At 41.9% G+C, this 27,150-nt stretch overlaps 1 protein-coding gene across 1 annotated transcript in view; it reads right to left on the reverse strand.

The window, feature by feature from the left end:
- Nucleotides 1-27,150, reverse strand: part of KCNH8 (potassium voltage-gated channel subfamily H member 8) — a 268,495-nt gene that overhangs the window by 53,080 nt on the left and 188,265 nt on the right. The window contains exons 8-11 of the mRNA XM_038769533.1: nt 19,938-20,132; nt 16,455-16,654; nt 14,520-14,769; nt 6,910-7,124 (exon numbers count right to left, since the gene is read on the reverse strand). Coding sequence (XP_038625461.1) covers nt 6,910-7,124; nt 14,520-14,769; nt 16,455-16,654; nt 19,938-20,132 — 860 coding nt within the window. The remainder of the gene's footprint in view (nt 1-6,909; nt 7,125-14,519; nt 14,770-16,454; nt 16,655-19,937; nt 20,133-27,150) is intronic.

Below are 27,150 nucleotides of genomic sequence, written 5' to 3' on the forward strand. Positions count from 1 at the left end.
CATATAGAGACAGTCCCTACCCAATAACGGGCTCACAGTCTAGAAGCGCATATTTTTTAAGCACTTACTATGTGTGAAGCACTGTTCTAAACGCTGAGATAGATACAAGGCAGTCTTAATCCCCATTTTACAGATGAGGGAACTGAGGCACAGAGAAGTCAAGTCACTGGCCCAAAGTCACACAGCTGACAAGTGGCGGAGTCAGGATTAGAACCCACGACCTCTGACTCCCAAACCCATGCTCTTGCCACTAAGCCAGGCTTTTATTTCCCCATCTGTAATTTATTATAATGTATTTCTCCCCCTGTATACTCTAAGCTCCTTAGTACAGTGCTGTGCAAACAGAAATCATCATCATCATCATCAATCGTATTTATTGAGTGCTTACTGTGTGCAGAGCACTGTACTAAGCGCTTGGGAAGTACAAGTTGGCAACATATAGAGACAGTCAATCAATCAATCAATCGTATTTATTGAGCGCTTACTATGTGCAGAGCACTGTACTAAGCGCTTGGGAAGTACAAATTGGCATCACTACCCTACCCAACAGTGGGCTCACAGTCTAAAAGGGGGAGACAGAGAACAAAACCAAACATACTAACAAAATAAAATAGAATAGATATGTACAAGTAAAATAAATAGAGTAACAAATATGTACAAACATATATACATATACACAGGTAAATACGAAATAAATACGATTGATTGGTAGGAAAGAGGCTCATGAGGCAACTGCCTTGTTCAGTGATGGAGGCCTTCATCTGAAAACAAAAGCAGGCAGCCCAATGTGTGAAAGGTTCATGTACGAGGAGAGAAAAAAATAAAAGCACAAAACCCCTTAAAGAACTGCAATGAAGAGCAACAGTACTTGCTAAATAAATCACACCCTCCATCCTTTCCACCATCAAGCTGAGTGGAGAACCAATTCCTCAAAAGAACCTGTAGAGGGAAACAACACTCTTGGGGAAATTGGAGAGGTTGAAGGAAGAATTCTAATTTTCAAATTCTGAAAACAAATCATTTGATCTTGAAAATCTGAGGGAACAAACAAGATCCTTGTTCCACTGAAAGGCAGTGACTATTTTATTTACTTTGGGTGGTCCTGGCTACAGCAATGGACAGAAAGAGAGAGCCCCGGAATTCCAAATGCCGTAAACCAGAATTCTCTTGGTGATGTTAGCAAAAGACATTCCAGTTGTGCCTCAAACGCTATCACTCTTTCCCTCTCAATTCTGAGTCAGTCGTACTCTGAGCACAGTGAGTGCTCGATAAATACCATTGATTGATTGACGTTACCTGTCCCGACCAAAATGAACATTGCCAAAAATGTTTTCCTGACAAACCCTGCCAGGTTGCCATCATAATATGTGCTTCATCCAAGGAGCACCTCTTAGGCTCCACCAGCAAGTTCTCATGGTAAAGCTAAGAATTCCCACTCAGAACACTCCGCTCTCTTGGCGAGCCCGGACTTCACTTCTCATTCAAAGACATCGTGGCTTTGTCCTGAATTCTCAGCATGATTTCAATATGTTGATATACTACTACTTTCTTCAGCAGAGAACACTGCCCAGGGGAAGCAAGCTGCATCAGCTGTTAGGTGCCTCCTTTAATGAGCCCCAGGAAGATTCATGCCCAATAATTGGCCCTTTGGGAATTCTCCAGGGATTGGGTCCTGACTGAGGTCTAACCTATATTTCTGGTTTTGTTTTTTGAAAGGACAAAAAGAGACAGTGGTAGAGGGACAGTTGGTGACTCAGAGGCAGACATCTGGAAACAGAAAAGCTGCCTTACCCAAACTTGGCTCACTAAAAGCTTGCAACCTGGTGGGCTTTATCTTTGTAGTGGCAATAAAAAAAAAGAAAACCAACCAAGCACAAAGAAAAGGGCAGTCACACAAAAATGAGAAAGGCCCTTCTGGCACATGAGCCAACAACAGAGAGGCAGCATGGAGCCAAACAAGATTCCCTTACCAATCGATGGTGTTAGGAAAGAGTAGCTGGGGATACGTCTTCATTTGGAGGGGGTCTTTCTTCTCTGAGCAAAGGTTCAGAGACTAAGCTTTGCAACCGGATAAATGCTTATTTCAAATGTTCCAAATGTGTCCAAAGGCATCTGTGAGTGTCTAATATCTTAAACTTACTCCTCAAACAGAAGCACGTTGCTACAGATATTGATGCGTATGTTTCCTTCTTCATTGCCACCAGAGTAAGATTCTATAATGACCTCAATAGACTCACTGCAGCTGGGCCAAAAGCTAATGAATTGATGGTCTTGGGAAATTTTAGTGCACTTGTAGGCAGCAGGGCTGAAATACGGACAAAATGATTGGACCACATGGGATTGAAAATCCAAACTGAAATTGGGACTCCTCACTGAATGTGTTATACAAAGCTTTTATTTGTCACCTCAATACGGTGGATGGAAGGCAAAACTGCAAATCCTATTTTAAACACAGAGAGACAGACATGTCTCTTTATGTGACTGTCATCAACGCTTCACCCTCTCCACCCTCCTTAATTTTGTATGGTGAGCCCCTTGGGGGCCAGGGACTGTGACACCATCTCATCCACATACTTCACTCCCAGACTTTAGTACTATACTTCGCACACAACTGGCACTTAATATTTGTACTACTCACAAAGGCTTCACTATGCTACCAATGGATTCATGTGTCCAGGTGGCACTGAAAAAGATCCTCCACCCAGCTGATGAGCTCATGAAAACCACTCTTCTCTGTGCTGTTGTATGCACTTCTTGCACTATCTAGCTCTATTTCCGATTCTGCTTCTTGGTTTCGCCACCTTTCGGAAGCCGCTGTTCAGAAAGAGCTATTCTATTCCTGATGGCCACATGCCAGACTCGATAGGCCTGCCTCCCACATGCTAGGCTAATGTGTCTGCCACTTTGTGCCTTGTTTCCCAGCAGTCTATAAGTATGTCTCATCATTTCATATGATGCTCATGTTTTGAGCTGTGTGGACACACCCCTCTGAGATGGGTACTAGGTTACAGCTCATCAGTGTTAGAGATTGCCTAAGAAAGGTTCCTGGATTACTTTCAAATCTTATTTCAGAGAACCAGGCTCACTTCCAAAGACTACCTTCATGCCAGACTGGAAAGTGCAATTACTAGAGAGAAGCAAGCTGAAACCACTTGACCACCCTTGGAAGCCGCTTTTAACTCATGCATCCTATGACCGGCCATTTAGTAAATTACTGTTACAGAGCACTCAGGATCTGGCCCATCATCCAGTTCTCCGGCACGGTGGAAGGATGCATTAGATAAACTGAGTGGAATTCTCTAAGTTACACAAATAAAGGTATCGGGTGAATACAATGTACACTACCTCATATTTTTCCCACAGCCAAGGGTGACTGCCACACCAGCATTAACGACCAGTGGACAAAAATAACTGGCAACTAAAGCAAAGCAACACATTGCCCTAGTCAGAAACCTTCCAGTGAATTAACCAGCAAGACTAATGTAAAATAGAAATAATACAGAAATACCAATAGTTGATATTGTCAATTTGCAAAAGCACTGCATGATTACAATAGCATTTTATTAACATTTAGCACTGCTTTAAAGTTATCAAATATCTGAGTGGTATTAAAACCCTCAACTTCATTTTTAGATAAATATGCTCTCACAGTCAACATAAAAGCAAATGCATTTTGGGGTAAAGTTAGTCTTGTAAAGTCTATACTCTGAAGTCTGAAAAGAAAATTCTTTCCATTTTACTCTAACAGAAACAGAGGAGTCAATCTAGTTCATTACTGATATAAACCAAGTAATCTAAATAAGCACAAATACTGCAAACGCATGCTATGCTGAAAATGTCTAATTAGCATGAGGTCAAAACAGTGACAGCTGGTTTCTTTCACAAACCTGTAAAAATATCCTGTACCTTCTAATTAATTTTCCTAGGAGAATTGGATGAGGTGCCTGTTGGACACCGCCAGTCTAAATGTGTATAATTTCTCACAATCCTAGAAGATATAATCAATCAATCAATCGTATTTATTGAGCGCTTACTGTGTGCAGAGCACTGTACTAAGCGCTTGGGAAGTACAAGTTGGCAACATATAGAGACAGTCCCTACCCAACAGTGGGCTCACAGTCTAAAAGTCTAATCCTACTATCATATATATACTATATGGATATTTTCATAATTTTCACTGCTTCTTGTTTCAATTCCTTTCTTAACTTTATTTAATTAACTTCACACCTTATTAAAACACCTGCCCCCTCCATTCTTCCCTCCTTGATTGCCATCTTCAAACACTCATGCTTCCTCCCCTCTGTTTTCAAACATGCCCACTCATCCCCTATTCTAAAAAACCTCTCCCCTGACCCGGAGGGTGGAGACTCAAATTTACTGCACAGAAGGCGGTAATGGTAAACCACTTCCATATTTTTAGTAAGAAAACTTTATAGATGCACTACCAGAATGCTTGCAGGTGGAGGTGGGGCGTTCGGGGACAGATGTGTCCGTGGAGTTCCTACGGGTCAGAGACGACTTGAAAGCATAAGATAGGACTACTCTAATCAGCCTCCTGGCTGACCTCCCTGCCTCCAGCCTCTCCCCAACTCTAATCCATGCTTCACTATGTTTCCCATGCCATTTTTCTAAAAAAAGTTCTACACTTGTCTCTCTCCTCCTTAAAAACCTCCAATTGTTGTCCATCCATTTCCTCATCAAGCAGGAAGTCCTCACCATCAGCTTTAAAGAACTCAAATCAGCTGTCTCCTTCCTACTTATCCTCCCGTCCTCCACTTCAATCCAGGTTGCACACTTCACTCCTCTATCACCAACCTACACACTGTTGTTTCCTTGCTTATACCTTCCCTCCTGCCTGGAACTCCTTCCCTCTTAGTCTCTGACAGACCTCCACTTTCCCCATTTTTGAAGCCCTACTAAAATCATATCTCCTAGACTAAATCCATTCCTGTTTGACCTCTCATCTCCCCGCCCTACTCTCCCTCCTTTCTGTGTCACCTATACCCCCTAAGCACTTTGATTCTCACCCCACTTCCATCACATTTGTTACATTTCCTTCATACTCTGTTGCTTCCCCTAGCTGTAATTAATTTTAATACCCATCTTCCCCAGTAAATTGCAAGTTTGAGGACTGGATCATGTCTACACACTCGGTCTTCCTTTCCCAAGGGCTCAGTACAGTGTTCTGCATTCAGTAAGTCCTCAAAAACTCCACTTTAACCAAGAAACTTTTCCAACATTCTCTAATTAATCTTAGTCGCATCCCTCAGTGGCTGCACAATCACAGATACTTCTAGCTGCTTTGGTCAACTACCTGCATTTAAAGAATCGGTAAGGAAAGACCTGGATTCTACAGGGTCACTATGGTGGATCTAGAGAATTATATCCACAGCACAGTGGATTCCCAACATTCTCAACCTTGTGAATACCTGACCAGGTGAATCTCCTCCTCATCACAAGAGTGTCTGTCCTGGCCAGAGCAAGCCAACAAAAGCTAATGCAATGAAGATATCTCAAGGCCACCTGAAGAAAGTAGGCTTGGTTGGTAGCCGGAATGCACCTCTTTAATCCACACAATAATAATAATAATTATAATGGCATTTATTAAGCGCTTACTATGTGCAAAGCACTGTTCTAAGCACTGGGGAGGTTACAAGATGATGAGGTTGTCCCACGGGGGGCTCAAAGTCTTCATCCCCATTTTCCAGATGAGGGAACTGAGGCCCAGAGAAGTTAAGTGACTTGCTCAAAGTCACACAGCTGACAAGTGGCAGAGCTGGGATTTGAACCCATAATCTCCAACTCCAAAGCCCATGCTCTTTCCACTGAGCCACGATGTTTTAAGGCAACACAACAAAGGACAATATAACACAACGCAACATAACCAGGGACAGCATTGGCCAGGAGGGACTGTGGGCCCCACACAGGCTTTTTCAGTTATCCTACAGCATTTATGAACATATCCTCATACTTGGTTGCTTCCCTTACATGTAATTTATTTTACTGTCTGTCTCCCCTGGTAGACTGTAAGTTCTTTGAGGGCAGGGTCATATTTACCAACTGTACTGTACTTTCCCAAGCACTTAGTACAGTGCTCTGAACAAAGTAAGGGCTCAAACACACAGGGTGAATTTGACCCTCAGTGGTGTATTCTTTGAATATAAAAGACAACTATATAGAGTGTCATATTTTCTCCAGTTTGCCTTTGAACCGGTGATAACTCAAAAAAAAAATTGTTTCTTTTCATGCATGTGTGTACTGAAATAATGTTCCCAGTTTATTCACCAAACACAATGTACCACACAACTGACTACATAAATTCCAGTATGAACTGAAACAGACACCCGTTATATGATTTAAGTAAAAGTGCTTCAGCTTTTCAGTGCCAGAAATGTCACTTCCCTTTGTAGAAACAGCTTTTTGCTGTTGACTAATTCCATATTCAGAGTATTCCATATTCTATATATTCAGAAGTTTTCAATATCAGATGAGACCACAAAGCCCGTATTTGTTGGACTGCTTGCACTTCATGATGACACAGAAGTAGGCACTTTTAAAATGACACCCATTTTAATAAACTAGAGCATATTCTTATTTGGGAATATTTCAAATTCCCAAGAAATTACCCTTATGTATTTCTTTGGCTAAATATTTCAATTGCTTAATTGGTCAGTTTTAGAATAATGAAAATTGAGGGAAAGGAAACTTTGTTACAAGAGGAATCACTTCTCCATAAACACAGATCATTTAGTAACTTGAAAGTGTGACTGGATAACTGTAACTAGTATAACCAGTAATTCTCTTAAATGAGGTGCAGCCTTCAGCCTTCACTGTGATAAGATTAAGCCGACGACTACTCTATGATATTGACTGGACTAATTAGAACAGCAGCTTTATTAAAATACTTACATCGCTTTCGTGACCTTCCCGCAGGTTGTAGGTGAGATCATGCTGAATGTCTTCCACAAATTTGTGAGCATATTCTGGGTAAAGGTCTAACACTTCAAAGAGTCCTTTGAGGATGATGCACTGGAGATCACAGTAGGTGAGAGCTTTAACATCTGCGTTGGTTTTAATAACTTGATCCTTAATTGATAGGTTTGCTCCGATCAAATCTCCTTTTCCTAAAAGCCAAAACAAAACACAAACATAGAGATGAAAATTGATCCAAATCCAATTTTTAAAACATTGTTCACACTATCTTGTAATCTCAAGGGCGTTGTTCTTAAAAATGGATCAGTGGCTTTTTTTGGTTAGAGCACAGAGTGAGAAGGCAGGAATGAAGGATTGTTTTGGGCTTTGTTAGGGGCTTGCTGAGTTACCTAAAGGAAGTCATTGGACCCCTCGGGGCCTCATTTTTCCATTTCTGGTGAAATGGGATGATAAAGGCACAAATTTTACAGTTGAGCAAACTGCTGTCTCCACTAGGCCTACGGGAGGTGCTTCATTCTGATAAACCACTGTCAGCAGAAATCTACTAAAGGTGATGGGAAATGATTTGGGCAGCTCCTAAAGGACTGACATCTGGGATATATACTGGCCTCCCTGGAATTATTTGGTGACTCCCTTCCTCCCTCACTCTACCTTGCTCGCCAACTGGATGTAAAGGAAACAAATCCTCCAAAAGAGCAAAACATTATATGAAGTTTGCATAAAAATGTCCAATTGGGCTCGAAAGGTTGTTTTTGTGGTTCTACTTTCTGTTTCCACATCAATATGTGTGGCTTAGAATTTAAACTAGGCTGGGGGACAGAACATGTCTTTGATTAATTTTTGAGTCCAAGCCATCACACAAATTATTTCTTGATGATGATGGTGACAAAAAGATGGGACGAGTCTCATAAAACGCAGGCTTCTTTGAGCTGCCCGAAGAATGATGCTGCACTGATAGAGTAGAAACCTCAAATACCCATTTAATCATCATCATCATCAATCGTATTTATTGAGCACTTACTGTGTGCAGAGCACTGTACTAAGAACTTGGGAAGTACAAATTGGCAACATATAGAGACAGTCCCTACCCAACAGTGGGCTCACAGTCTAAAAGGGGGAGACAAAACCAAACATACTAACAAAATAAAATAGAATAGATATGTATAAAATAAATAAATAAATATATAAATTTAATCAAACCAAGACTAGTTCAGATGCCTGCCAAGATACTTTGAATGGTTGACTTGAAACCACATGAGGTATGGACATTCCTGGACTAAGTCCAATTCAATAACTTTCATGAGTGACAAAGACAAAGGAACTGAGAGACTGTTAATCAAATCTACAGATGATTAAATTGGGTGGGAGTTGCTATCATTGGAAATCAGAATTCTCAGGGATCTGATATATTAAAAAAATAGTTTTTCAGGAGTAAGATGAAACCCATTAGGGATAAAAGCAAGGCCGTACACGCAGGGACACAAACCATTATGGATGTGACCCAGAAGAGACCGGCTAAAAACAAACATTGAAGAAAAAGACTTGAGATTAGAATGACCTCCAAGGTGAAGAGGAGTTAAGGGTTTCGAGAAACCAGTATGGTGCTGCGGGGTTGGGGGGTGCAGCGTGGGGGGTGGTATGTATGGCATTGATTTAGCTGGGAAGTATTACTTCTGCTCTATTCAGCACAGGCCAGATCTTCATTAGGGTCCAGTGCCCCATATTAGTCACCTCACTTTAAAAAAGATGTGAAGAAAATGGGGAGGATTCAGAGAAGGGCAGCAAAAATAATTCAAGGGATGAAAAAACATTAAAGGAATTGGAGTTACTAGCCAGATGAAGACTGGGATAGGAGGTTTAAAATGCATCTAAGTATATGAGACATTTTCATGAGGGGGCACCTAGTTAGTTCTTTCTGCTCACTGTGGGCAGACAAGAGGCAGTGAGCTTGATTTGAAGCACGAGACAGCTCAGTTGGTTGTAAAGAAGGCTTTCTGGATTGTAGGAGTGATTGGAAAAGGCTCCAGGGGGAGGTCATGGACTCTTCATCCCTGGAGATATTTAAGAAGAGATTATATGTTGCCAACTTGTACTTCCCAAGCGCTTAGTACAGTGCTCTGCACACAGTAAGCGCTCAATAAATACGATTGATTGATTGATTGATTACCATATCTTTGGATGGTTTAATCATTCACTCTCCTGGAGAATGTGACATCTCTTGGGGACCCTCCCAGCTCTATGCTTCTTTCACCTTTATTAATGCTTACCAAGGCTACTTTTCATTCTCAGCCTTTTATTATTCATCCTCACTTCCTTTAGTTGAGAAAGGTGAACTAGAATCCACTCTACACAGAGAGAACTGAGAGTAAAAGCTAAAATAATTATTAATGTCATGGATGAAGTTGGGAATCAATGGGAATTCCAAGAGTTTCTACTTCTCGGCTCTTGGATAAAACTGCCCCTTAGTCTCATCCAGTTACTAAGAAAAGGAGGACCAATTGATTCAAAATCCTTGACTTGAATAAAAAAGAATAAATAAGGGGAACCAAAGCATGAACTGTTCATCAGTATTGATGATCGACCTGATATTGATGGTCATTTCAATCCTGAATTAACAGCAGGCTCCAACTCTATATGAAAATTGGATCTAAACTTCTGAATCTGTGACTGATTTTCTAGAAGTAAAATTATTTTAAATGTACATTCATAAGCTTTCCTACATTATAACAAGTTTATGCTTTGCCTAAAGAATGAGTGTTCTGATTTTTTTTTTGTTGCCACTTACTCTGAAAACTGCATTTTCGGCAATCTGATGGGACAAATGTAGAGTGAAGCATATTGCTAGCTCTGACTCATGAAATGAGTTTTGGAAGGGTTGAAAATCCTACATCCCATTCTAGTTGTACTTGACCTAGATTGTAAGCTTGTTATGGACAAGGAACGTATCTGCTAATTCTGTTGTATTGTGCTCTCTCAAGTGCTTAGTACAGTGCTCTGTACATAGTAAGCACTCAACAAATATGGGAGGTTAACTTTTTAATGATCCATTACTTTTCAAAAATCTCTGACCATTCTTTCACGATTTCTAGCCAAAAAGTACTTTGCCACTGTGATAATCATTCATCCAGTCATATTTATTGAGTGCTTACTGTGTGCAGAGCACTGTACTAAGCACTTAGCACTGTACTACCACACTGTACTAACCAGAATAATACTTTTATGATGACTGGGAACTACTCTATTTGGACATGAGACCCTAACAGAATTTTATTCTGTTTTTTCTACACAAAAAAGTTACGTCCTTAAAATCAGTTAAATGATAATAATAATAATAACATTGAGGGGTTTTTTAAGTGTATACTATGTGCCGAGCACTGTTCTAAGCAATGGGGAAGATACAAGGTGATCAGGTTGTCCCACATGGGGCTGACAGTCTTAAATCACCATTTTACAGATGAGGTAACTGAGGCACAGAGAAGTTAAGTGACTTTCCCAAAGTCACACAGTGTGACAAGCGGCAGAGCTGGGATTAGAACCCATGACCTCTGACCCCCAAGCCCGGGCTCTTTCCCCTGAGCCACGCTGCTTCATGGATACACAATATTTTCATATCATAAAATGTGTAGAAAGAGTTTCAAAAATACCATCCATCTTACTCTTAAGGTGGGCAAATGCTAAGCATTTTTTACATTAAAAATCTACCACTGTAAGGGTGACCTAGCCTTCTACAAACTTCTCCTAGCCCTGAAACTTGTTATAAAGGGGTATAAACACCGACATCCTAGAACTCCATCGGCTCCAAGCACTGAAGTTATGTGCAACTCAATCCAGCTATGTTCATTCATTCATTCATTCATTCAATTGTATTTATTGAGCGCTTACTGTGTGCAGAGCACTGTACTAAGCGCTTGGGAAGTACAAGTCGGCAACAAACGGCTGCTCTATGGTGAGCTGAAACTGAGAAACTGAAGCAAAGTGGCAGAGTAAATGTCTTCAGTAAAATAAAACCTCAGACAATGCAATGGTGCAGTCCATATAGAAACTGGGAATCAATTGCCACAAAGAGGACCAAAAGATGAGTCTCAGTTTTGAAATTTCAGGCCTGAGAACCTGCACAAAGAAATCTGATTTGGGGGGTTCTTGGTTTGGACAACCCCCCACACACTCTCTTCTCCCCATAAGTCATGATCCCCCTGGGACACACAGTGCAATGAGAAAGCATTGGGGGCAGAGGCACAACACATTGCCAGGTGCACACAAAGGTTTTCTGACAGGAAGGACCCATTTTTGCTGAAGTGAGCCCACTGTTGGGTAGGGACTCTCTCTATATGTTGCCAATTTGTACTTCCCAAGCGCTTAGTACAGTGCGCTGCACATAGTAAGCACTCAATAAATACGATTGATGATGATGATGATGAGTCTCAGTTTTGAAATTTCAGGCCTGAGAACCTGCACAAAGAAATCTGATTTGGGGGTTCTTCATTTGGACAACCCCACACACACTCTCTTCTCCACATTAGTCATGATCCCCTTGGGGGACACAGTGCAATGAGAAAGCATTGGGGGCAGAGGCACAACACATTGCCAGGTGCACACAAAGGTTTTCTGACAGGCAGGACCCATTTTTGCTGAAGTGAGCCCACTGTTGGGTAGGGACTGTTTCTATATGTTGCCAATTTGTACTTCCCAAGCGCTTAGTACAGTGCTCTGCACATAGTAAGCGCTCAATAAATACGATTGATGATGATGATGATGATGAGTCTCAGTTTTGAAATTTCAGGCCTGAGAATCTGCACAAAGAAATCTGATTTGGGGGTTCTTATTTGGACAACACCACACACACTCTCTTCTCCACATTAGTCATGATCCCCTTGGGGGACACAGTGCAATGAGAAAGCATTGGGGGCAGAGGCACAACACATTGCCAGGTGCACACAAAGGTTTTCTGACAGGCAGGACCCATTTTTGCTGAAGTGAGCCCACTGTTGGGTAGGGACTGTCTCTATATGTTGCCAATTTGTACTTCCCAAGCGCTTAGTACAGTGCTCTGAACATAGCGCTCAATAAATACGATTGATGATGATGATGATGATGAGTCTCAGTTTTGAAATTTCAGGCCTGAGAATCTGCACAAAGAAATCTGATTTGGGGGTTCTTCATTTGGACAACCCCACACACACTCTCTTCTCCACATTAGTCATGATCCCCTTGGGGGACACAGTGCAATGAGAAAGCATTGGGGGCAGAGGCACAACACATTGCCAGGTGCACACAAAGGTTTTCTGACAGGCAGGACCCATTTTTGCTGAAGTGAGCCCACTGTTGGGTAGGGACTGTCTCTATATGTTGCCAATTTGTACTTCCCAAGCGCTTAGTACAGTGCTCTGCACATAGTAAGCGCTCAATAAATACGATTGATGATGATGATGATGAGTCTCAGTTTTGAAATTTCAGGCCTGAGAACCTGCACAAAGAAATCTGATTTGGGGGTTCTTCATTTGGACAACCCCACACACACTCTCTTCTCCACATTAGTCATGATCCCCTTGGGGGACACAGTGCAATGAGAAAGCATTGGGGGCAGAGGCACAACACATTGCCAGGTGCACACAAAGGTTTTCTGACAGGCAGGACCCATTTTTGCTGAAGTGAGCCCACTGTTGGGTAGGGATTGTCTCTATATGTTGCCAATTTGTACTTCCCAAGTGCTTAGTACAGTGCTCTGCACATAGTAAGCGCTCAATAAATACGATTGATGATGATGATGATGAAGTAACCTCAGAGCAGTGCCGATGCTGGGCTGCAGAGCTGTGACCAGAAGGCAGTGCCTAGGTAGCAGCTGCGATGTTTGCCGCCCACACTGGGCAACTAATTTTAAGGATTCCTGCTGGGCCAGTCCCCCTTCAGGGAACACCCTGTGCGGTTCTTCGATGGCACAGTCCCAGGAGGCAGAATTCAGATTAGAACCTAAGCCTTCTTGATTTCCACAGCAGTGCTCTTTCCACTGGGTTAGCAGTACGCTTTACCATAGATAGACCCATAGACAGCACTGCAGTCCAAAAAGCAGTGGCTTTTTTTTTTTTTCTTGAGGCAAATGTTTCGGAAGGATTATAAAATAAGGAAAAACTGAACTCTGCCAGCTGCTGCTAACAACAAACATGACGACACTCTGTGTTCACAGTGTTGATGGGGCCATAGGGGTCCCACCATCGCCCCTCTCTAGCCATATCCACACCGATAGGTGAACTTCACCATCAGTACTGTTGCCTTGGAGCACGAAAGACTATCTATGATTTTACACACACACACTCTATCTCTATGAAATGGTTTCACTGTTATCCAGGAGACTTTACGGAGTTCCTGAACTGCTCAAAATATGGCCATAATCATGTGCCAGGACTACAGCAGGCTGAGTGAGTGTCCAGGGGGCCAGCTAACCACTGCTAATCTACTCCCCAAGTCATCAGCAAATACCAAAGGGGCAAGAAAGGAGAGTCTTGTCTTGGCATAGTCAAGTATGCCTGATGGTCATTAACCTACTTGATGTCTTAGAAGAGAGAAGGAAGCCGGCTAGTTTTCACAAAACAAGTTCACTTTGTTAACGAGTTCAAATACGGAATTCTCCCGGTTACAACAGTAAATAGCCAATTGTTTGAGCTCTCTATGTGAGACTAAATTCAACAGATCACAACTCTCACAACAGTCAAAGCCTTCCCTAAATCTCACCTCCTCCAAAACTTCTTCCCTGATTAATTATCATCATCTTAAATCACATCCCAACACCCATTTCTAGCACTTATTAACTTATGTACACCTATCCTCAGCACTCTTTTATGTATTATCAATGGTAAATTTAATTATTTATTGTGGGCACTCTATTGGTAAATCTCCACCACTACAGTGGGAGCTTCTTGTGGGCAGGAAATGTGTCTTGTGCTTCCGATTAACTTTGTAAGTGCTTAGTACAGTGCACTGCACCCAGTGGGTGTTCTAAATATTATTATATCGCTACTACTAAAAGCAATGTAACAGTTTGTATTAGAAAACACTAGGCATGTGGAAAACATTTATAAAATCCACATGTGTCTTAACGTCCTTAATAATATTTCAATTGTTAACCCAGAGAAAGACCAGAAATCATTAGGCTGGCATTTTGCAGACAAAGATTGTAAAGATTAAGCCCTCTGTCACCTGCTGCCTGGATTCTAAGGCCACCCAAGGCAGCAGCGGTGTACAATAACTGGTGTGTGTGTGTTTGTGTGTGTGTGTGTGTTTTTATGTATCTGACTAAAACATAGATTGTAAGTTTTTAAGAGAAGGGATTGTGTCTACCTTTTTTTCCAATGGTGTTTGCTAGGCATTTATTATGTGCCAGGCATTATGTACTCTACTGTACTCTCTCAAGTGCTTAGTACAATGCTCTGCACAGAGTAAGTGCTCAATAAGTACTATGGATTGATCAATTGCCTGTTTAAAAGAGCCAGAAGCTATGAGAGAGTTTCTCAGTCCTCTGCTTAGACCTTACATTCTCTTGTTTGGCTCTGTATTCTGGCGTAGTTTCTTAGAAGCCTATAGCATAGACATACCCAGAATAGCCAGCACCATGCTATCTTTCAGTACTTCCATGGAACCTGAGCACACGAAATAGATAGCCTGCAAGGCATCTCCCTGGCGCAGGAGGTACTCTCCAGGAGCACAGAAGGAGGTTTTGATATGCAGAGACAGAGACCTGAGGCAACCACGGCTAGCACACTCAAACAGAGACAGCTGGAGGATCTCCTTATTCAAGTGCATGGTGATGTCAGAGCGCAGTTCATCCGGAAAATCTTTTAAAAGCTGTCGAAACAAAAGGAGGGAGGAATCAGAGCCGATGTCAGTGTAATCTAATTAACTGCCTTTTTGGGGGTTTGCTTATGGACCAAAAAATTGGGTTGCCACCACCCACGGCAAGTACTCTTTCCCCCAGGTTTTAGGAGGATCAGGATTTACTAAGAATTTTATCCTGTTAATACTCTGGTTCACGGCCAGATCCTACCTCGACTATACTTGGTTATTCAGCTGGACACACTGATTGGGGATATACAAAAAAAAATGAAGGAGTCCTGGGCACAATATGGCATGTGCTCATTGGCTCAGTGGAAAGAGCACGGCCTTTGGAGTCAGAGGTCATGAGTTCAAATCCCGGCTCTGCCAACTGTCAGCTGTGTGACTTTGGGCAAGTCACTTCACTTCTCTGGGCCTCAGTTACCTCATCTGTAAAATGGGGATTAAGAATGTGAGCCCCCCGTGGGACAACATGATCACCGTGTAACCTCCCAAGCGCTTAGAACAGTGCTTTGCACATAGTAAGCGCTTAATAAATGCCATTATTATTATTATTATTATTCTCCTTGACATTTTGTTGCCCTCTGACCTACTTCAAAGTTCAAGGATCAGATATTTCAAAGAGGAGGAGAGGGGCAGAATTCTCAGTTCAGCCCAGGCTTCAGAAAGATGTTGGAGAATGCAGGAGGGGTGAATTCAGTATTAGGGGGTCCACTTAAGGGGATGCTAGAAGTGAGGGACTCAGTCTATTTTTGGGGGGCCTTTTGGCTACTCACCATCCTTCCATTGAAACCCCCAACTCAAAAAGGATAGTTTGAGTATATGGAGAGTAGTCAGAAGAGTTTTATCCAGGTTTCTTTTTTTAAGTGGTAATGGTTAAACGCTGCGCTACGGTAGATACACGATCAGGTTGGACACAGTCCTCGTCCCACATGGAGTTCATAGTCTTATCTCCATTTGACAGATGAGGAACAGAGAAATTAAGTGGCTTGCCCAAGGTCATAAAGCAGACATGTTAGAAAAGGTTTTAAAACCAAATTGCATTTTAATATGTGTCTTCTGACAGGATCAGGGCATAGCATATAGAACTTTTTTTGTAATCAACAGTGGGCCTTCATTTAGACCATCAACATGAATTCGGACTCTGAGGACCTATACATAACAGGGTGGACATCTGGATATAGGCGAGAGTGAGTATAATGTCCTAAGGGGGTAGGGCTGGGGGCAGGCCAAAAGCCATGCTACTGCACATCCCACCCTTCTGGCAGGGGTCAAAAAGGTGCAGTATTCTCCACCAGGAATCATGACAAATGCCTTAACGTCCACTGGGGGAAAATCGTCTCACCGTGGAAAATAATAACGATAATAATATTTGTTAAGCATGTACTATATGCCAGGCAATGTTCTAAGTGCTGGGGCAGATGCAAGATAATTGGGTTGGACGAAGACCCTGTCCCACATGGGGTTCCCAGTCTTAATCCTCACTTTACTGATGAGGAAACTGAGACACAGAGTTAAGTGACTTGCCCAAGGTCACACAGCAGACAAGTGGCAGAGCTGGGATTAGAACCCAGATCCTCCGATTCCCAGGCCGGTGTTCTTTCGACTAGGCCACATTGCTTCTCACTAGGACATGCTGCTTCTCTGAAAAATATACCAGACTCCTGAACAGCCAGTGAAAGAAGGGTTTTTATTACCTCATTGGAATCTATTCCATTATTGACAGACCAGGTGGTTTGGAAATATTCAAGCATCCTCTGCTTCAACTGCTGGGGCAGGTGGTGAACGCGTATAAAGTCCTTCAGATCCTTAGTTCGCGTATGATAGAGGGACCAACGGGAGTACATCCGCTGGATTATAGCCGTCACATTTCCAAACACCAAAGCGTGCATCAAGGCTGGAGAGAACAAAAACTATATGCAACAAGATGCAAATACTCAGCATATTATTAGCAAAATAGAATTTGGAAAATATTTAAGCGCTTATAAGGTGTCAGAAAGGTGTTGGAGGAGAATAACCTCATTCCCCAAATGGAGCAGCTATGCACAGTTCCTACCCCATCCCAAAAGGGGTGGCCCTGGTTGCTCATTCCCAGAGGGACAAAACATGGGAGTGGAAAGAGAGGGAGAGGACACTGGTGAGGAGAAGGTGGGAACTGGAGAGCTTTTCCCAGCAGAGACCCCCTGAAACACTCATGTACATTCCTCTAAGCTCTCCATGGATACCCCACATTTAAGGCTTCCCAGCTGCACCTCTCACAAGGCCAACACAAGACTAGGAGTGCAGCCACAGGCCATGGTTGGGCCATCCTCCAATGTGGCGGATACGGACAGATTGGCGACACACATCACTCCTCAAGCTCAGGCCAGAAGAGTGCAGAATGCCTCTTCAATATCTCAAGGTTTAATGATGGTTGGTGATTAAGAAATCCCACTTAAGTGGCTTGTTGTCTGTGAAGTGATGGGCTTATTTGTAAAAGAAACGTCATGTTCAAATGTAGAAGACAAACTTCATTTTATTACCAGACGAATGTTAACAAATAACATGACAGTCACTTTAAACACCAGTTTTAGGATACCTTATTATAATCAGAGGCTAAATGTGTGGAAGCTCTACTATCTTTAAGAACAAATGTAATAGTTCTTTCATGGAGATTAAATTGACTACTGAGAACAATCATATTCCATTATTTTCAACCTTGCTTTCGTTAATTAATGTGTATGATTTTAACTTGGCCTAATTGTAATGCACATGAAGCACTAAAGAATAAGAAAGGAATTCAGCAGATCATCTAGCATAGTTATTGTACATTATGAATAAAATGAGTTGCTGGATTAATTGGCTCACTCACAATTGGCATTTGGGGTTAGAAAGCACTGGCCTACATCTGAGTTGCCATAATCTGAATGTATTGTTTTTAGCCAAGGAAACTGGCAATAATTTAGCAGGCAATTTTTAGTATCTGTGGGCTGCCAGAGTTTCACATTTTAAAAAACCTATTCTGGCCTGTCAGGGGCTGTCATTTCCACATTGGCCGAGAAGCAGCGTGCATCTGTCAGTGTGAATCATGCAGGCCACATACATAAGTATGGCTCGAGAACTTCTAAATCCAGGTCAGCTAGGCAGCTCCCTCTCACTTCCTCATACACTCCCAGAAAACTTGATTTACAGAATTATTTCTAGTAGGGATACTCTTGCATTAAATCGAATTAAAAAAAGAAGGAGCTCCAAGGGCAAGCTTAGTCAATGGGAAAGGGTTATCTAAGGAAGCTGAGGAAAGTAGAAATGAACCCGAGGCTGCAGGGTTTGTTTTAGGCCTCTAGAAGTTTTTCTCCCTGAGCAGGAGGTGGGCAATCCTGGTGGCAGGTTGTGAACATTTAGGAGTTGCTCAGCATCTCCTGTATTTATAATCTGGCATTTCAGAGGGCTCTGTTGCTTCTGTCTTTGGTTAGAAGTGATTTCCTAACTACATCAGGGGCCAAGAATTCTGGCCTTCTTGGGATCCTCACTTCATCTTCCCTCACTAGGTGGGTTTCTTTTACCTCTGCTAGTCCCTCGGAATGGGCACTGGCCCCTTGGGTCAATGACAGTGGCCGGGAGGAAAGACAAGGCTCTTGAAAACTGTGAAACAACGGATAACCTGAATATAGGGCGAGTCTTCATCAGGTGAGGAAGACAAACAGCAAGTGCAAAAAAAAAATGTGCCCAGCAGTTTTCAAGTCAAGATGAGGGTGGACTTTTAAAGACTGCTAAAAGTTCCCAGGTAGGGCAGCCAAGGCCAAGGCTTTCTTCAATTTTCCTCCTGGATATGGCTCTGGGGCCTTGCCTCGGGGGCCAGAAGGATAAGGGGACACGGAACATGGTGGGGTATGGTTGGTTTGCTTCAAAAGTTGCTTTACCCCCTGCAGATTCTAATCAGAATTCCCCCCCCATTGCAAAATTTCTCTCAAAATGTGTGTCCTCTCCATTCTGAAATAGCCTAAGGAGTCTGGGAGTGAGGCAAGGTTCGGGCGGATTAAAATCCATCCTCAATAGCACTCATTTACAAGTCCGCCCGCCCCAAGCAGTTGAGATTCTATATGTTGGTTTTTTTTCCCCTCAATCTGTTGTTTCACCTTCAGAAATTTATGTTAGGAAAAATGGCTCTTTTCTTTTTCCTGGAGTGCATTCCCATAATGGAGCATGAGTGTATGTGTTGGCAGGTAGCAATAGTAAAACAGTGTCTATAGAGATGGTTGGATGCCCTGCCTGCCCTGGACATCTATCGCTGTAGTAATCTTCCCACCTCTGCAGGCAGTGGTTTAGACTAAGGTGCTAAAAACTGCCCCTTTCTGCAGCTAGGGCCCTTCCCTTACGGCTTCCCATGCAGCTCCCATTAGGAAGCGTGCAGTGAGGTACTTGCTTTAGAGGTCAGAGAATGAAAACTGTAAATGCTGTCTGAGGCATCAGCTAATGGGAACTGATTATGGAGTAAGTGGTCTAATTTTCTGTCCACATAATATCCCCACAAAATAGAAAGCTGATTTAGGTGGTAAAACTTTGAAGCCTATCTCCCGACTTCAGTGAGGCTGCTTTGTTTTCTGCTCAGCCACTACACTGGTCCTATTAATCAGTAGGCTCTTTTTTCTCTCCTTAATTATGGAAATCAGTACTTACAAACCATCTCATCTCATTGATGCAACTCTTCATCTACTCAGCTACCCTAACTCCATCTGCTTAATTTGCTAATTTATCTATTGATGAAATTCCATAGCATAATACGTTATGTTGATTAGATGAATAAAATCCAAGTAGGGATTCAGAAGCCTCTAGTTAAAATCGGTGCCGAGGACTCAGGTATTCCTTGCCTCTACTGGCCTACTCGGAAAACGGCTCTGCACCTGCACTTGGAAAATGAGCCCGAAAGGTAATAGTTTCCTAATTTATGACCCCCTGAATGAGGCTGCTGGCAAATGGAATTCCCTGGGATCATTAGGGCACATTAAAGAAACTGTTGCTGGCAATTTCACAAGAGCAATTCATATTAGCATTGATTTTTGTAAGATTCATTTTAAAATCACCAATTTAACCTCCTAATTTTCTTTTACTTGTTTTATTTTAGAGCCCATTATAAAAAATGCAATATCTTCATGAGTCCTCTTTGCGTTCTGTTGGGTAAAAATTAAAAAAAGATTACCTACCTCCAATCAGCATTGTGCAAATGGAGAATATCTTTTCTGCATCCGTATTAGCAGAAACATTGCCAAACCCAACACTGGTGAGACTACTCAGGGTGAAATACAGGGCAGCAATGTAGGCACTTCTGATAGAGGGGCCTCCCATCGTGCTATTGCTGTATGGAGACTCCAGACGTTTCCCCAGCTCAGGAAGCCATCCTGGGAAGAAAGGAGGAAGCATCAGGGATAGTCTGAGAGGGACTTGCTCATAATGAATTCCTCCTTTGGTACAGTTTCTTATTTATGGGAGTGTTTTCTTCTAACGGCAAGATGTTAGACTCCTGCACCATAAGAATACAGTAGCACAAGAGGCTTACCCAAATACTCTGCATAGTGCAATGAGACATACCTTTCAATGTGGAGTAAAATCTCATCAGTTCAAACCCCCCAAAATCTTATTGGCTCAATCGAACTTCCTGGGGAGAAAGCCTGACATCCAGGAAAAAAGCAGGGAGAAGGATGGAGAGCAGAGGAAGACATGGAGTAGGACCTGGTTCTCTTGGACAAAACGAGTGGTGAGTATGCTTGCTTGGGAAGAGCAGAAGGAAAAGTGGAAAACGAGTGCAGGATGTGGACCGGTGTGGCTTGATGAATGTAAGGATCTTCCTTGTTATGGATGCACAGGGTACAGTTCTCTCCCTCTTCCTTATCCATTCTCCTCTCCCACAGACTCCACTTGCCCTCTTCATTCCTCTCAAGTTAACCTATTCACTGTAACGTTTCTACCTCTGCTGTCCTTTTGATAGTGGAATTACAAAGTGTAATGTCTTGGTCAGTGGTTGTTATTGATTGATTTCAGTTCTTCCCTATCTCCTAAACACTAATGTTTTCAATCCCTGCCCCACCCTAGAGTTTATGCCTATATCTTAGATACTGTATTGCTTCTTCCTATCTGGAATTTAAGTGTCTGTCTCCCCTGCTAGACTGTAAGTTCCTTGAAGGCAGGAATTGCATATATTAGTTTCTTCAAAGAATTTGTAAGATTCTTCGATGACGTTGGTCCTCTGAACTGAACTCCACAGTTTCCCTCCCATACCCTTTCCTCTCCACGAATTTCCCATCACTGTAGACAAGACCACCATCCTTCTGGTCTCACAGCATGAAACCTTGGCATTACCTTGACTCATCACTCCTTTTCAACTCTCATATTCAGTCAGTCACAAAATCCTGTCAGTTCTACCTTCACAATAATAATTGTGGCATTTGTTACACATTTACTATGAGCAAAGCACTGTGCTAAGTGCTAGAGTAGATATAAGCAAAAATCAAGCCCAGTCCCCATCCCTCATGGGGCTTTCAGTCTAAAGGGGGAGGGAGAACAGGTATTTTATTCCAATTTTCCACAGATGAAGAAACCGAAGCACTAAGAACTTAACTGATGTCACATAGCAGGCAAGTAGTAGAGCCGTGATTAGAAACCAGGTTTCTTGACTCCTAGACCTGTGGTCTTCCCACTAGGCACACTCTCTACCACAAGGAGATAGACTGAACATTTTTACATCTAGAGAAATCAAAATAAATCACTGAATGTACCATTATTATGTTTTACGGCATTTGTTAAGCAATTCTTTATGCCAGGCACTGTATTTACCGCTGGGGTAGATACAAGCTGATCAGGTTGGAAACAGTTACTATGCCACGCTGGGCTCATGGTCTTAATTCCCATTTTTCAGATGAGGTAACTGAAGTACAGAGAAGTGAAGTGACTTGCCCAAGGTCACAGAGCACACAAGTGGCAGAGCCGGGATTAGAACCCAAGTCCCTTAAATTGCATGCCCATGCTCTTTCCACTAGGCCACACTCTCTTATCTTGCTGGGGGCTCCTTCTCAGTTTCTTTTACTGGTCCCACAGTAGCCACGCTGCTTCCCTGCTCTTATTAGGGGATCTTAGCATTATGTGGGCTCATTTTAATGTCCTCTCTTTCTCTCTTATCTAAGCATCTTGGGCAGGCAGTTTCAAGAAGTAACTTATTTTACTTAGAAGGTTGCTATTTAACTGTTACAGTTGATGGAACAGTAGTAATGACAAAATTGGAGACAAAGAAAGGAAGTTCCATCTGTAAAGTCTGTTCAGTGCAACTTCTTTTCACAGAACAACCCCTTCAAGATGAGAACACATGTTCCACTGAAACAAGACAGGGTGTCATTGTGCTACATGTAAAGAACCAATTTAACCAATTCAGAATTCAGTCCTTTCTTATGCCATAGGAATTCGTGTCTCTAAAGGAAGGCATGTCCCAGAACAGTCTGTCTGCTTCAGCTACAGATTTCTCCCAAAGGAGAATTCTGAAAGATTTTTAAATCCAGATCAATCTGGCACTATTACCCCTAACTAGCGCAATGAGTCGTGTGCCTGATGAAAGGAACATGATATTCCTGTTTCATCTTTAAGGAAGAATTAAAAAAAAAGACCTCGGAAATAAATAACAGGTATGATTGTTCATTCGTTATTATTATGGCATTTGTTAAGCACTTGGGTAGGAACGAGCTAATCAGGCTGGACACAGTCCCCTGTCTCCCATAGGTTCCCAGTCTAAGTAGGAAGAAGAACAGGTATTGAATCCCTATTTTACAGATGAGGAAACTCATTACTAGGGTGATTATCACTGAATATAATTAACAGTGGGTAACATTAATATACAAAATTCCTTCCCTTCATTTCAGTGAAAAATGAGAATTATATATCAATCTACACTGGAATCAAATATTAATTTACTTAGCTATTGTACATTTCACCATAAAACATAGGAAATGAATGTTCCACCTGCCTTTACCTCACATCAAGAAACCCCTAGTAATCTAGCGGTTCTGAATGTCACTTTAAAAATGCACCCTAAGATTACTGAAAATATTCCAGATTTTAAAAAAGCATTACAGCCCACCAACATGCCCAGAAATGATGGCAGAGAAGCAGCAGCAGTAGTAGTAGTAGTCGTCACATTTATTGAGCACACATTTGGTGCAGTACACTGTACTAGCTGCTTGGTAAGTATAGAATAACAAAGTGACATATTCCCTGACAGCAAATCAATCAATCAATCGTATTTATTGAGCGCTTACTGTGTGCAGAGCACTGTACTAAGCGCTTGAAGCAAAGCAAAGAGCTTCCACTTCAAGCAGAGGTGTAGAGATCTGGATTAATATTGTTCCTATTTAGAAGACAGATTCAATTTTGGAAAGGTAGTTTGTTCTGGAATAATGACACTATCAAAACAAAAGCTTAATGGCGTGTCTCACATACAACTAGCCTTCTTTTCTGCTTTAATCAAAGTTAATGATTCTGCAGACACCCATTTTACAAAATGGAGATTAACTAATTTATAAGTTGTCTCATTTAAAACAATACATTTCACAGGCCAACTTTTAAGTGAACCCCGCTCTACCAGAAACATTTAGTACAAAAATGCATTGGGCTCTGGGAAAAGAGAAAAAAACAGACATGAAAGTTGAATAGCAATATATACTTGTAGGAATTCACTTTGAGCATCTTTCCACCATTTCAGCCAAGCAGCTGTCCTCTGTTCACTGCTGCACCCTCAAACCATCATGTCTGTATGAGGTTTGAGGGAGTTAAAAATGAGATTAAGATGATGACTAAATTGCAGGGATTTCATGAGTTACCCCCAAAGTTATTATTTATAAAATATTATAAAACCCCAGTGTTTAGAACAGTGCTCTGCACATAGTAAGAGCTTAACAAATGCCATTATTATTATTATTATTATTATTATTTCAGTGAAAACCATAAACACTATAACTCGAAGCTCTTAAGTGGTCTCTCCAGAACATAAGTTACAATTTCCAACTTTCTCAAGTAGGAGTTCCTGTAATTGGCTCTTCCCCCCCTCATTCTCTTGGATGACTGGAAAATGGGACACTGTTCGTATGGACTGGTTTTGTTGACATTCATACTTCGCTAAGTAATGCCCAATTTTTACTTTCCTGGGAAAATCCTCACCCTCCTCATCCTCCTGATCCCAAAGGCTTTAAGCAAAACCCCAGGAGCACACCATAGTGAGCGATGGCCTGCAGACGTAATTGGTCCTTGTTCCCTAGGAACTTACAGTCTAAGCAAACAAAATGGATATGGATAGACATAGTATGATGGATATATTTCATAAACAGCAGGCCAAACATGAAAAACAACATGCCCGAACACGTGAAGTATTTAACCATTTACATTGAAGGCTCATAGAAAGTGGAGGAAGTGGAATGGATGTTTCGCATACTGGCTGTGTGAGGTCAGGAAAAATTTGCTAAACCAGAGGTCAAAAGACTTTAAGGAAATGGAATTATACACTAGTGGATCTTCAATCAGTCCATCAATAACGTTTACCTAAGGCTTACTAAATTAATTAATTGAAGTACAGAAGCACTGTACTAGGGGACTGGGGAGTACAACAGCAACAGAACAAACATTTCCTGCCCTAAAGGAGTTTACAATCTAATGGAAATGAAAACACCTGGGATTATGACTGTTGTCTTTGAATCTCACCTGAAAAACATTTGAGGAAGTGCTCACTTCAGAAGCAGCATGGCTTAGTGGGGAGAGGATGGGCTCGGGAGTCAGAGGACCTGGGTTCTAATTCCAGCTCCACAACTTGTCTGCTGTATAACCTTGGGAAAGTCACTTCACTTCTCTGTGCCTCAGGTACCTCATTTGTAAAATGGGTATCAAGACCTTGAGCTCCATGTAGGAAATTCTGTATCTTCTCCAGCACTTAGTAGAGTGCCTGGAACATAGTAAGTGCTTAATAAGTACCCTTAAAAAAAAAAATCCAGGCTCCGCCCCTTACCTGCTGTGTGACCTTGGGTAAGTCACTTAATTTCTCTGTGCCTCAGTTTCCTCATACCTAAAATGGGGATTAAAACGTGTTCTCCTTTCCTTTAGACTGGAAGCCTCACCTGGGACAGGGGCTGTGTCCAATCCACTTACTGTATCAACCAAATTCCTTAGGTCAGTGCTGGGCAAGGTAGTAGTTTTTTCATAAATACCACAATTATTATTATTATTATTACTGAAAACGCCTTCTTGCTTTTTGTAGTGGATGGGATTTCAGGCCTTAGCATGATCATATGGAAATGCCCTGAAGCCACTGTCCTCATCATTATTTCCATTGTTCTGCCAAAAGAGAAATTTGACCCATGTTGCCTTAACAGCCAACATGCACAAGGTGATTGATATTGTCCCTAACAGTGTCTGTCTGACACCTGCCAGCCATCTGCCTTAAATGGCAGGTCCCAGGGAGGTCCTGGCAGATGGATTGATGGCATTTTAAGATTTACATAGAAGACAAATGAATCCTGAGCTTGTAGAGGAGGAAGCTATCAGATAAGGTTTTCCCTGTGATGAAAAATTTAAACAAATTGCAGGAAGATCTCTTTACAGCTCCCTTTATTTAAAACAGCTTGAAGTCAAAGAATTACCAGCAATAGGGTCAGCTATGCGTCACACAAATAAAGTATCTGTGTGGGCCTGAGGTTTTCAGTACCATCCCTGTGACACTGAAGATGTGCTAAAAGGTATTACTTTGAGTTCCCAGGGACCACTACAGTCAACAAATTGAAAAAACGCAAACTTTTAGGTGTCAGCTTTTGTTCTTCCTTAGAACATCGCTGCTCTGACTCATCTCTCCAGTATGTGCATTTTAAAACATATAACTAACTTTGTTTGATAGCTTGATGGAGTGTGAAATGCAATAAGTAGTGGGAGTTGGCATGAAGACTCTGAAATAAGTTTCGAGTCAGCGGGTGGTTGAAGAAAACATTTAGAGTACCGGAGCTCCGTCAGGGAGCCCTTGGGGTTAGCGGGTAAGGTAAGAAGAAAGCAAGTAGTATAAACGGATGGGAACAGCATAGCGATGGGTGGAGAACTCAGATAAAGTGCCCGAAAGGTGACAAGAAACAGTAAACGGAAAGAGTATTCAAGAATGAAACAAATTATTGGATATCAAGTACCCTAGGTAACTGGCTGGGGCTTCACATCTGGTGATAATAGATTAGTATAGTGCTCTGCACACTGTAAGCGCTCAATAAATATGATCAAATGAATGAATACGTTTCTTATGGGCAGGGAACATATCTACCAATTCTGTTATATTTTACTCTCCCAAGAGCTTACCTTAATACAGTGCTCTGCACACAGTAAATACGATTGACGGATACATCCTGTGAGTTGTGATAGTAAATCATCACCACCAGAACAACTTCCATAGGAGACGTGACTAACAACTCTGTTAGACCCAAGCACTTTGTACAGTGGTCTGCACACAGTAAGTGCTCAATGAATACGACTGACTGATTGAGAAATGGCCACCTGAAGTTTGGACAGGTTGGGAGAAGGAAGAGAGGGTATAGTGGTGGATTTTTCTCTGAGATCCTACTTCTCACCATTCCTCAGCCTTCTCCTTCCTTCCCCGCAACCCACCTGTCTGATCTAGGGGGGTCTGGCTGGTCACTTGACATTCTTCACTGCCTGGGAACATCCTCTGGTGGGCCAGTCACTTTCAATTATTCTACAGTTGAACTCCACCCCAGAGATAAACACAGGGGATTTAACAATCCAGGTTTTGTTGTTGTTGGTATTTTTTTTTTTTTACTAGGTCCTAGAAATTTTTAAAAAAGGGTCAGCATATTCTTATAAGAAAAACAAGCTATTGGGTCTTTCATGTCTCCAAAGAGCAAGGACAAATACTTTTTAATTTCTTTTTTAATTTTAAATTGAAAAAAGGCAGGGTATTTCTAAGAGGGCACCCAAATAGATCACTTCCAAGAAAATGAAAGAGTGAGTAGAATGTAATGGAAGGGCAAGGCCGGTGCAATGGGTCAGAAATTGGAGAGTTGGGAGAGAGGTCTAGTTAGGAGAATCGTTTGGGCAAAATAAAGAGTACACACGGGGGGGCAGGGGAGAAAAGATCAGACAGGTAAACAGGAGATTGTCTCCCCCTTTTAGACTGCGAGCCCACTGTTGGGTAGGGACTGTCTCTATCTGTTGCCAACTTGTACTTCCCAAGCGCTTACTACAGTGCTCTGCACACAGTAAGTGCTCAATAAATACAATTGATTGATTGATTGATTGACTGTTGGTGGCATCCAGTGGTCAAGAGTTTCTGTTAGATGGTAGAGAAATAGTTACCCTTTGGAGTTTGATGAGGGGAATGGTATATTTTCAACAGAA

This window comes from Tachyglossus aculeatus, chromosome 2 (assembly GCF_015852505.1).
Source record: "Tachyglossus aculeatus isolate mTacAcu1 chromosome 2, mTacAcu1.pri, whole genome shotgun sequence".
NCBI lineage: Eukaryota > Metazoa > Chordata > Mammalia > Monotremata > Tachyglossidae > Tachyglossus > Tachyglossus aculeatus.